Source organism: Pithys albifrons, chromosome 27, assembly GCF_047495875.1.
Source record: "Pithys albifrons albifrons isolate INPA30051 chromosome 27, PitAlb_v1, whole genome shotgun sequence".
In the NCBI taxonomy this organism is placed as follows: domain Eukaryota; kingdom Metazoa; phylum Chordata; class Aves; order Passeriformes; family Thamnophilidae; genus Pithys; species Pithys albifrons.
Genome location: NC_092484.1, coordinates 4,032,900 through 4,045,326, shown reverse-complemented (window position 1 = coordinate 4,045,326; position 12,427 = coordinate 4,032,900). Strand labels below are relative to the sequence as shown.

At 55.6% G+C, this 12,427-nt stretch overlaps 2 protein-coding genes across 2 annotated transcripts; both read left to right on the top strand.

Annotated features, from left to right (window-relative positions):
• The first annotated feature begins 1,445 nt into the window (after positions 1 to 1,445).
• NDUFA11 (NADH:ubiquinone oxidoreductase subunit A11) lies at positions 1,446 to 6,537 on the top strand. Its single transcript, XM_071578005.1, has 4 exons — positions 1,446 to 1,593; positions 1,679 to 1,771; positions 5,360 to 5,482; positions 6,349 to 6,537. Exons 1-4 carry the CDS (start codon positions 1,512 to 1,514, stop codon positions 6,459 to 6,461), a joined length of 411 nt encoding a protein of 136 aa, XP_071434106.1. The 5' UTR covers positions 1,446 to 1,511; the 3' UTR covers positions 6,462 to 6,537.
• Positions 6,538 to 8,983: 2,446 nt separating this feature from the next.
• KLHL33 (kelch like family member 33) lies at positions 8,984 to 12,427 on the top strand. Its single transcript, XM_071578280.1, has 4 exons — positions 8,984 to 9,538; positions 9,753 to 10,686; positions 11,113 to 11,283; positions 11,851 to 12,427. The coding sequence occupies exons 1-4, from the start codon at positions 9,016 to 9,018 to the stop codon at positions 12,425 to 12,427; spliced, it is 2,205 nt and encodes a 734-aa protein (XP_071434381.1). The 5' UTR covers positions 8,984 to 9,015.

The following is a 12,427-nucleotide window of genomic DNA, read 5'->3' as shown; positions in this document are numbered from 1 at the left end:
AGCTCCCCAGAGGGGAGGATGGGGAAGTCTTTCCAATGTCATTTAGTGTTGGGTGGTTCTACCATTTCTGAAAACGTTTTGGAGGTAGAAGGAACAGCAGTTAGTTGCAGTAGGATGGCAAGCCCCTCCTCTGTTTAAGGAAGCCAATATTCTGTATCAGCAAAGTGGTTTGTCTGCAGTTATTTGAAGCCAAGCCAAATGTTTTAAGAGCACCATAAGTGTAAGTTCTGCACGGTGTGACCCAGTGCAGTGCAGGGGACCCCTGGCTGTGCCCCTTGTCCTCTCCCTGCTGGGGACCTCTGGGCTGGCACGGCAGGGGCAGCAGCGTTGGCAGTGCTGGAACAAACTGCCCTTCCTGCCATTGAGTGGGGACAGCAGAATCCAACTCCGGCTCTTTTGAGCTACTCTGGAAGAGAAGAGGGGCCGTGGGGCACTCAGCATATTCGGAACTGCAGCAATCAAGCATTTAATGTGCTTTTTCCATACAAGGGAAAGGGAAGTAGGCAGGTGAGAGAAAGCTTGAGCAGCATCGATGCAGCTCTTGGAGCCACTCAGCTGCTGGAGCTTGACCTACTTCAAGGGTTGGGAAAACAAAGGGAAGCGCTTTGCTTGAAGGAATGGCACTGGGAAGGCACAGACTTGTGTTTTTATTAGCAAACTGTAAACAGCTGGAAAAATAAATGTATACAGTACCAGTACAGCTTGGGTGTGTCAGAGCATCTTTATTATTACAGAAGGAAAAAGGGGCCATACAAGCAGTATAGAGACAGCCAGAGGATTAAAATGGAATTGTTGGAAATTTATAAAAAATAATCCAATCGCTGTTTAGTTGAAGTTGTAGACTCTACACACAAAGAACCCCTCCAGACCAGCACACCAAAAAACCAACCACCCACACCCCCACCCCAGAAAAAACCAAGCACCAAAAAAACCAACCACCCAAACCCACACCCCAAAAAAAATCAACCACCAAAAAATCAACCACCCAAACCCACACCCCAAAAAAAATCAACCACCAAAAAAACCAACCACCCAAACCTGCACACCAAAAAAAACCAACCACCAAAAAAACCAACCACCCAAACCTGCACACCAAAAAAAATCAACCACCAAATAACCACCCAAACCCACACACCAAAAAACCAACCACCCAAACCCCCACACCAAAAAAAATCAACCACCAAAAAATCAACCACCCAAACCTGCACACCAAAAAAAATCAATGACCAAAAAAACCAACCACCCAAACCTGCACACCAAGAAAAATCAACCACCAAAAAAACCAACCACCCAAACCCACACACCAAAAAATCAACCACCAAAAAATCAACCACCCAAACCTGCACACCAAAAAAAATCAATGACCAAAAAACCAACCACCCAAACCCACACCAAAAATCCAACCACCCCATCCCGCCCATCCCGATCCCACCCAAGCGCAGGGGGAGGGCGGGGCTTCGGGGCTGCGGGAGCTCCGTCCTGTCGCGAGATCGCGGCCGGGCTCTGTCGCCATGGCGGGTTACTGGGACGGGCCCGAGGGCGAGCAGTGCCCGCAGCGCACTTGGCTCACCACGCGCGTGGGCGCGGCCGCGGGTGGGCACTGGGGGGACGGGGAACGCGGCGGGGGCGGCCGAACGTGGCCCGGGCCCGGGCAATGACGCGCGGTGCTGTGTTGCAGGCCTGGTCGGGGCGGCGTATCGCATCATCCTGCTGCGGCCCGGGTCGGCTCTGGGCGCACTGCAGATGGCGGCGGCGGACAGTGTCACCATGGGTAAGGGCAGGGACCCCGGGCAGTGTCACCATGGGTAAGGGCAGGGACCCCGGACAGTGTCACCATGGGTAAGGGCAGGGACCCCGGGCAGTGTCACCGTGGGTAAGGGCAGGGACCCCGGGCAGTGTCACCGTGGGTAAGGGCAGGGACCCCGGGCAGTGTCACCATGGGTAAGGGCAGGGACCCCGGGCAGTGTCACCATGGAGAGGGGCAGGGACCCTGGGCAATGTCACCGTGGGTAAGGGCAGTGACCCTGGGCAGTGTCACCATAGGTAAGGGCAGGGACCCCGGGCAGTGTCACCATAGGTAAGGGCAGGGACCCCGGGCAGTGTCACCGTGGGTAAGGGCAGGGACCCCGGACAGTGTCACCGTGGAGAGGGGCAGGGACCCCGGGCAGTGTCACCGTGGGTAAGGGCAGGGACCCTGGGCAGTGTCACCGTGGGTAAGGGCAGGGACCCCGGGCAGTGTCACCGTGGGGTAAGGGCAGGGACCCCGGGCAATGTCACCATGGAGAGGGGCAGGGACCCCGGGCAGTGTCACCGTGGGTAAGGGCTGGGACCCCGGGCAGTGTCACCGTAGAGAGGGGCAGGGACCCCGGGCAGTGTCACCATGGGTAAGGGCAGGTACCCCGGGCAGTGTCACCATGGAGAGGGGCAGGGACCCCGGGCAGTGTCACCGCAGAGAGGGGCAGGGACCCCGGGCAGTGTCACCGTAGAGAGGGGCAGGGACCCCGGGCAGTGTCACCATGGGTAAGGGCAGGGACCCTGGGCAGTGTCACCGTGGAGAGGGGCAGGGACCCCGGGCAGTGTCACTGTGGAGAGGGGCAGGGACCCCGGACAGTGTCACCGTGGGTAAGGGCAGGGACCCCAGCCAGTGTCACTGTGGGTAAGGGCAGGGACCCCGGGCAGTGTCACCATGGAGAGGGGCAGGGACCCCGGGTAGTGTCACCGTGGAGAGGGGCAGGGACCCCGGGCAGTGTCACCATGGGTAAGGGCAGGGACCCCGGGCAGTGTCAGTGTGGGTAAGGGCAGGGACCCCGGGCAGTGTCACCATGGAGAGGGGCAGGGACCCCGGGTAGTGTCACCGTGGAGAGGGGCAGGGACCCCGGGCAGTGTCACCATGGGTAAGGGCAGGGACCCCGGGCAGTGTCAGTGTGGGTAAGGGCAGGGACCCCGGGCAGTGTCACCGTGGAGAGGGGCAGGGACCCCAGGCAGTGTCACCGTAGAGAGGGGCAGGGACCCTGGGCAGTGTCACCGTAGAGAGGGGCAGGGACCCCGGGCAGTGTCACCGTGGAGAGGGGCAGGGACCCCGGGCAGTGTCACCGTGGAGAGGGGCAGGGACCCCGGGCAGTGTCACCATGGGTAAGGGCAGGGACCCCGGGCAGTGTCACCGCAGAGAGGGGCAGGGACCCCGGGCAGTGTCACCGTGGGTAAGGGCAGAGACCCCGGGCAGTGTCACCATAGAGAGGGGCAGGGACCCCGGGCAGTGTCACCGCAGAGAGGGGCAGGGACCCCGGGCAGTGTCACCGTGGGTAAGGGCAGGGACCCCGGGCAGTGTCACCGCAGAGAGGGGCAGGGACCCCGGGCAGTGTCACCGTGGGTAAGGGCAGGGACCCTGGGCAGTGTCACCGTGGGTAAGGGCAGGGACCCCGGGCAGTGTCACCGCAGAGAGGGGCAGGGACCCCGGGCAGTGTCACCGTGGGTAAGGGCAGGGACCCTGGGCAGTGTCACCGTGGGTAAGGGCAGGGACCCCGGGCAGTGTCACCCCTGCTCTCCGCGAGGCCGCCGAGGTTGCCTCCGCCCGGTCGGGCCGTGCCCTCTGTCTCGGTAGTTCCCTCCCCTGCCGACCCTGGGTCGTGCTTTGGTCAGGAGCCAGAGCACTGAAATGGAAAGACCTGTTCTTGACAGGTAACACATTTTTTACAATCTTGAGTAAAAGGTAAATTTTTTCTGTATTTGCAAACTCGTCAGTTTTTGGGAACCAATAGTGGAAGCAAACGTATTCTTCATGTTTGGGCATTGTATTTATTAACTGTATTTGCTTAAAAGTGATGCAATGCTTTTGGTGGCAAAAGGAGTAAATGTGTTTTTTGCCCTGCCATGCTCTATAGCCAGGGAGAAATCATGTAATCATCTTGAATTGTTTTTGGAAGAGAAAGTGAACAGTGAAGAGAGGAGCAGGGAGCTGAGGGGGCTGCTCCAGGTGCACATCTGCATGGCTAAAGCCCCCCCAGCCCCTTGGCAAACGCAGTTTTCTCTCACTAAACTCCTCTTGGTTTTCAGACTAACTCAGTGGCTTGTGCCACCTCTGCCTCTGCCAGGCACTGGTGCTCTGAGCTGAGTAACAGTCAGTCCAGATCTGCATTTTTCAGTGGTTCTACTCTAGACCAGAGCCTGGCACCTCCTGTAGTGCTGAGGTCACTGTAAAAGGACTGGATCATGTAACCAATTATAATTTCAATAAGTCTCTTAATCCTAAACCAGCATATTGGATCTTCTTACCACTTCTTCCTCCTGAGGAAGGGCATGTCCTGCCCCCTGTTCAGGGGCCACACCTCATGACCTGAAGCTCTGTGTTCTGCCTACAGACTCCTTGATCCAAGGCAGAGAGGGCAGGGAAGCTGAAATGCAGTCCTAGGTCTGGGGATTTTCTTTCTTCAGTGCTTTTTTAGTGGATTTTGGGATCAGCATAATTAATTTCCTCTTGCAAAACTGCAGAGATTTGTAACAGGAACTGGTGGGTTTACATAGAGATTGGAAATTTTTATCCTGGACATTTTTTTTATTCCCAAGAAAGATGAATTGGAATCTGCAGATGATACTTGGTAGGGGGTTTCACATTTTGTGACCAAGACTAAATATTACATATAAAGCCAGGGGGTTTTTGGCACAGCTCTTTGCCAAAGTTTGCAGCCATATCAATGTAGGGAAGAGGTGTGTAATCCAGTGGACAAGATGTTGCTACTTTGCAGTTTCTTACTTCAATTGAAAATCCTTAATTCAATTTCAAAATCAATTTGCAAAAAAATAATTTACAAACTCAATCAATTTTTTTACTGCCCAGAAATCACGGTGAGCCCCAGGCAGGCAGAGGAGGAAAGTGCCAGGACTAAAGGTCTGCAAGGAGAGCAGAGCCATTGGGGCTGCTCTCCCCAGTGCCCTGTGAAGTGTGTTCACAGGGGCTTGGGGGCTGAGTTTCAGTGCAGAGCCCAGGCAGGTCTGGGGAGGTGGCCACAGAGACACTGCTGCTCCCCTCTGGGACCCCCAGCTGGCAGGGGCTGCCCCGTTGCCTTGTCAGGAGGGGCTGTTACACCTGCAGGATGTGGTGCTGTTCAGCAGCAGCTGCCTCCTCTGCTGGCATGGAGGGCCCTGGGGAGCCACGTGGCACAGGGGGAGGAACCCAGGGTAGCTGGATGAGATAACGATGCTGCTGAGTGTCATTGTAGCAGCTGGGATAGAATGACCCTGGGAAATGGGAAGTAGAATTTGCTTCATTTTCCTCTGTAGCTACTCCGAGTATCAAAATCATGCTCAGAGTGAATTCTTTGGTCCTTGAGGGTTTTGTTTGTTTTTTTACTATTTTTTACAGCCACACTGGGAGCTGTGTTTGGCTTAAGTACCTGCCTCAGTGCCCAGGTCCGGGAGGAACCAGAGGATCCTTTGAACTATTTCATTGGTGGCTGTGCAGCAGGAGCTGTCTTGGGAGTGAGAGGTAACTGTGGACAGTGCCTGTAATGAAATGAGTCCTTGCTGCTTTTAGAAGTGTTTGTGTTGGGGAAAAATGTTAAATAATGTTGATGTCAGGCTTCTTTGGTAAAGATTCATCTCAGCCTCTGTTTCATGCCAGTTTCATTGTCATTCCGAAGTTCAGGTCTGCTAAAATAAACCTGGATACAGGAGGGAGGACACCGAATGGAACATAAAGTGATAGAATAAGAGCAGAGCTGAGCTAGTAGTGCCAGTTAGAGCTACCAGTTATACCTTAAAATTGCAGGATGTGAAAAATGTAATTGTGGAAATACTTGTTTTCTTGGCAACAAGTGTGATTTATTCTACATAGAAAGTACAATCTAATATCTACCTTGTGAATTCGTCGTGTGGTCTGAGGAACAAGGTGTGTCCTGCTGCTGTTGCTCGTATGGCCCTTTGTCAGGCTCGAGCAGCAGCTGCAGATGCTGACATAGCTCTGTTTTCTGTAGGCATTCAGATTTGAACCTGAAGGAGTGAGGGATTTATTTAAGTTGTAATTGTGGTGAAATAGAATTTATCTTTACTTGTCCTAGTTGATGAGCTGATGAGAGTTCAAGGCAGCAATTGTTACTTCTGTCAGTCGAATGAGCCACTTGAGATTGCCCATGTAAGGGCATGGGGCAGTTGATTGTCGAAATTGATTTTCAAATTGCAAGCTAAAAGCTTGAGAAAGTTCAGTCTTACAAACAGGATACTTTCTCAGTTTCTCTGGGAAGACCATGTTGCTGATGGTCAAGAGACTTATGCAAAATGGCAGAGTCTGTCGAGCTCTACTGCACAGCACTTGTGCCCTAACAGGTCTTCTCTGGTTTGATGTGTTTTCTCCAGCTCACAGTTACCTCACTGGCACCACGGCTTGTCTGGGGTTTGGAATCACTGCAGCTCTTACGAAGATCGGTAACAAGGAGGGCTGGAGGCTGACGGGGCCTCCCAAGCTGTAACTGTTGCCTTTCCTCTGTGTGAACTGGCTTCCTAAGGCCGCATTGGGACACTGGAATAAAGATTTGGTCAAAACAGCAGTTTCACAACATTGTAGTGTCTTGTGTCTGTTCCTGATGTTTGGGCTGAGTTGCAGAAAGTTGGAGCTGCTGGAGGGGAAGTGGCATCTGCTGCTCCTGCAGCTGTTTCTGTGCCTGAGTTGCCTCCATGTCGCGGCATTGTGTGCACAGGTGCGAGGGCTGCACTGTAGTTTCAGTGTGGTCCTCACAGTCTCAAATGGGTCCTGCAGGACTTTGTGACAGGGATTGGGATTGCACTACACTGAGCCTGTTAGTGAGGGTCTGGAGACAAAGCTTCTGAGGAGAGACTTGGCTCTGGGCTGAGGATGGGGAAGGTGGGGTGGGGAAGGAGGTGTGGGTTGCCCAAAACATGGTGTCTGGGAGCCTGGGGGCTTAGTCCGAAAACCATTTCAGGAAGTCTGTAGACAACACCTTCAGGGCTGGAATTGAGGAATATCTGAAGCTGAAAGGCACCCCAGGATGCCATCTGAGAACTGGAGCAGGTTGCTTACAGGTGTCTGGTTCAGTTTTCTGTGAGCGAACTGAAGTTTGTCCAGCAAACCCATCAAGAAGGTGGAGAGTGTGGAGGCACAGGATGCTCAAAGTGAGTTGAGAACAGAGTCATTCCACCTGAAGAAAAGGTTAAGGTCTTATCTAATTTTTTTCACAATAATGACTACAGGAAGGACCAGGCTCAGGTGTGCAGGGAAGAGAGGGAAATAACAAGCCCAAGTTGGAAATAGGAAAATTCTAACTAAGAAGAAGGAAAAAAATAACCTTGCAGGCAGGGTAGATAAATGCTGAAAAATGGACTTGGAAGAGGCTGTGAAAACATGTTTGGGGACACAATTCAACTGGACATGTGAAGTACTGGGGTACAGAGATAGGACATAAGGTGATTGGTGTGTGAGTTATGGAGACAGGGGATGTGGGCATGGGGATCACGGGTGTGAGATGGGAATGTGGAGGTCTGAGGGGAAGGGACAGGAGGCGAGGAGATTGGGGCACCAGAGGACAAGAGAGGAAGGCACAGTGATAATGCAGACACAGTCAGAGCCATGGCAGGCTGTGTTGCTCTGGTATGTCCTCTCTGTGGGCACGTGGGGTGCTGGGGTGATGCGGGGTGGTCCTGGGGGCACTTGGCTGGGCCAGAGGGCTGGTGTCCCCATGTTCCCATTAGGCTGGGACCCCCAGTTCTTTGTGTGTGGGTCTGGGTCTGGGCTGCAGCTCAGGAGCACAGTGGGTGATGGTAGAGGTGTCACCGTCCCACCATAGGGTGGGGGAACAGGGGGATTGTCTGTCTCCCACCCAAGGACTTTTGAGGGGGCCCTGTTTCACCCTGGGCTCAAGGTGAACAAGGTTTAGAGAGGGGTCTGATGGGCCGGGGACCTCCAGCAGGACCTGCCCAGAGTAGCCTGGGGTTTACAGAAGCTCCTGGCAGCTTCAGCTGGCCCTGCTGCTTGTCCTCAGGGAATGTGATGACCCCACCACCCCAGCCTGGGACCCTGGGGCCTTGGACCTCCCTCCGTCTGAGCCTCTCCCAGCTCCTGGCTGGGGCCACGTGTCCCATCCAGGCTATAATTAACTGGGCACATTCCTGGAGGGTCACAGGAGTTTGCTGGAGCAGCAGCAGGCGGTAAGGGGGGACAAGTGCAGGGCACAGTATGCCACACCACGCAGCAATGCCGGACACGGCACACGGCAAGGGCTGGGCTGGGCTGCAAAGTGCACGGCCTGAGCGAGGGCACGCGACACAGCACAAACAGCAACGAGTGGGCATGGGGGGCAAGAGCGTGGAGTGCACCACGCAGGATGTGGCATGCCAGGAGGGTCAGCACACCTTGACAATACGTGGTGTGGGGGAGCATGACACGCGGTGTCACAGACAACGCGCAGGGCAATGCATTGCTGCGTGCGACAGGCAACGGGACGTGCCAAAGGCAGCACACAGCAGGTGCTGCCACACAGCAAGCAGGTGTGACACGTACTTTGATGGGAGCTGTGCTGAGGGCCAGTGGCTTTGTTGCTCTTGGAGCATCAGTAATTTCAGCTGTGGGGCAATGGCTGAGGAAGGGCTTGGTTGTGTCTACTGTACGACTGAAGACCTGACTGGGGACAGGGGCTTGAGCTATGGGGCTGTGGGCCAGCAGCGTTGGCTGTGGGTCAGTAACTTCATGCTAAGGGTTCAGTGATGAGGCAGATGAGGGCATCAGGCTCAGCTATGGGGCAGTGAAATGGGCTATTGGTCTCAGCTATGGGTTCACCTGTGGGGCTGCAGTTTTGCAAAGGGTCATCAAATTCAGTGATGGGGCAGTAGCAGAGCCTGGTGCCCCTGGCTATGGGATAGAGGCTTTCTGGTGAATCCAGTGGCTTTTGCTGTGGGGCAGTGCCAGTAGCAGGATCCTGTGTCCCCAGTCAGGACTTCTGCCATGGGCCAGAGGCTCCAGCTATGAGGAAAGCACCCTGACCTCCTGCTCCATGTGTTCCCACAGGCAAGATGTGGGTTGCAGAGGGTCCAGCCCCAGCCCAGTGGAGCCTGCGGGATGGGGCCCATGCTGGGCAATTCCTGGCCATGGCTGACAACCTCCGCACCATGGGACACCTGGTGGATGTGGCCGTGGGCCCGGAGGGTGACAAGGTCCATGCTGTGGTCCTGGCCTCCATCAGCTCCTTCTTCCTCCACTTCCTGGAGGGCAGCACTAGAGAGCTTCGTCAGGACAATCCACCCCATGTTCCTCTGCCATCCGGGGCCACACTTCAGGGCTGGCGGGCTGTGCTTGCCTTTGCCTATGGGGGAACTGTGCCTCATGGCCAGGAGAAGGAGGTGCAGGAGGCTGCCCGGGCCCTGGGGGCCCCCCGGCTGGTGGCTGCCTGTACCCATCGACTGGAGATTGACCCCGAGGAGGAAGGCCCTGAGCCCCTGGAGGAGCAGTGGGAGACGCTAAGAGCCATGGAGCAGCTCCATGCGAATGGCCTGGGCTGTGACCTCCAGCTCCAGGCAGGGGACGAAGTCATCTCAGGTGAGCTGGGGGTGGACGTCCCCCGTGAGGGGCTGAAGAGGGTGACAGGGTGCTCTGGAATAGCCAAATTCCCTGATGGGAATGCTCGCAGGACTGCTCCCCTTGTCAGAGCTGGGGGTTTGGTGGGCACAGGGTGAGGACACCTGAGTTTGGGGGGCTGCATTGTGCACAGAGTCCACCTCTGCCCCACCTCATTCTTCCTCCTTCCCTTTAGTTCAACGCCTGGCCCTGAGCTGCTCCTGTGACTTCTTCCGGGCCCTCTTCACCTGCCCAATGCGGGAGGCCACTCATGACCCTGCTGCCCCACTGGCCACGGGGCTGTCCCCAGCTGAGCTCCGCCTCCTCCTTTCCTTTGCCTACACAGGAGCTGTAGCAGGGCCATGGCCCATGGTCCTGGAGGCGGCTGAGACCTCCCTGCGCTACCAAGCCTGGGGGCTCCTCAGTCTCTGCCTGGATGTTTTCACCCATGGCCTGACTCCAGAAACTGTCCCAGATGTACTGGCCTTTGCTGTGGCTTATGGGCTGGATGAGGTGGGCCACGTAGCAGAGAATTACATCTTGGCCACTTTTCCCAGCGTGGTGGCTACACCGGCCTTCCTGGATCTTCCTGCACACCTGCTCATTCGACTCCTTCGCTCTGATGATCTCAATGTCCTCCATGAACTGGAAGCTTTGGAAGCAGCATCTCGGTGGCTTATGGCCAATGGAGATGGCCAGGAGGATCTAGCCAAGGAGGTCTTGTCATCTGTACGCTTTGCTCTCATGTCTGGTGTAGAGCTGAAGAAAGTCCTACCCGTGACTGCAGGGGTAGCTGACCCAAAGGTGCTCCGCGAGCTTGTGGTAGCAAGTTTTGCCCCCGTGGCTCAGCTGCCATGCCGGGTACGTTCCTTGCAAGAGGTGCTGGTGGTTTGTGGTGGAGACAAAGTGACAGACAACCTGGCTGCCCGGAAGCCCAGCAGACACCTCTGGTTTGCAGACCACTACATCAGTGCTGTGGGGCTGGTGAAGCAGGTTGAGTGGCGGGCACTGGGACACTTTCCTGATGGCCCACGTTTCCGCCATGCTGTAACTGTGGTGGGCAACAATCTCTACATCCTGGGTGGAAAGCACTACTACGGGGTCCATGACACCCTGGCCAGTGTCTACAGGTGAGAGTCATAGAGTACTTAGAGCTGCCATAAGGCACCAGGACATCACGGGATTGGATTGGAGTAGGTGGTGGGGCTAGAGTTGCCCCATGGACCCAAGACATTGTGGCATTGCAGCTGGTCAAGTGGGCCCAAGGCATTCTGGGATGGGCTGAATGTAGGACTGAGATGTTCCCTCCTACTCTGGGGTGTTATATACTTTTTGGGAGTAAGGCTGGGAGGCTCCTATCTGAAGATGCCTCAGGTCATTATGGGTTTGGCATTGCCCAGTAGAAGGGGGTATTTCTATGTAAGGTTACCATGTGACCCCAAGGCATTCTGGGGCTGGCAGTTTGTAGGTGGGCTGTTGCCCTCAGCAATGCCAACATCAGCTCATGGTGTTGTAGGTAACAGGAAGTCTCTTGCCTCTTTGCCTCTCAAACCCAGGTACCAGCCTATGGATGACTCCTGGGAGCGTCTGGCCAGCATGACATGTGGACGGAGCTACTTTGCTGCTGTGGCACTTGGGAATTTCATCTATGCCCTGGGGGGCACCTCAGGGGAGCTCTTTTGCACAGATACTGTGGAGTGCTACGACCTGGCCAATGACACCTGGAGGTGAGGCCGCTCCACCAAATGCCTGCTTCCCACTGCCTTGGAGCCTCTTGCCTTGGCCATGGTGCCCATGGAGTGCTTCAGGTCATTGAGCCTCCAGCGGAGGATGAGCCTACAAGGGCCTTTGAGAGAGGTCTACTGGGTGTTCAGCTACCACGTCCCTTGGGGACTGAGTGTTGACTGGTGTTGCCTAGTGGGTGGCAAATGAGTTTTTGGTCAGTAGTGTCTACTGGTGTCTGTTGGCCTTCTGCCAATGACACAAATAGTTTGATTCATCTCATTGGCAGAATGTTCATGGGGTGCTCTGTTGGTTGTTGGCCAGTGTTGTTCATTGAGGGAGTCCACTGTGGGTTGACCAATGGTGTGGGGACTACAAAGCATTCAACAGTGATGCCCCTTGGGTATTTACTCTGTGTCAGTTGATGTTGCCCACTTGGGCTCATTGGGTATTGGAGAGCATTGTCTGGTGAGCCATGGAGCCATGGCTCACCAGAGAACCCCTGGGTGGTCATTCACTGTGGGACAGCCCTGCTTAACCTGCCCTTCACCCCTCCCTCTTTCCTTGCCCAGGAGGTGCCAGCCCCTGCTGATGGCTCTGTGTGGGCATGCGGCATGTGCCCTGGATGGCGCACTCTACGTGTCGGGTGGGTGTGATGAAGCATACCAGTGCCAGGCATCCTTGCTGCGCTATGTCCCCGGTGCACCTGTCACACTCCTGGCCCCCATGAATGGTCAGCGAGCTGGCCACATCATGGAGGAGGCAGGTGGGCACCTCTATGTGGCTGGGGGCCTGTGTCAGAGGGCTGGGCAGACTGGCTACAGGGACCAGCTGACCTTTGAGGTCTACAACCCCAAGCAGAATGTCTGGGTTGTCCTCAGTCCCCTGCCCCGTGCCCATGTAGTTGGAGGTGCAGCTGTGCTGGGAGGTGAACTGCTTGTATTGGGAGGGTACAGTCATGAGACCTACCGGGACACGCACTTGATCCATGCCTACCAGCCGGGTGCCCGGCGCTGGATCACCCGAGGCACCTTACCCCACGCCTATACAGACCTACAGGCCTGTGTCCTCACTGTACCCACTGCCTTGCGTGGCCCCAACTGCCTTAAGTATCCCTTAAGGTCACCTGAAACTCCCAGTAATACTTAG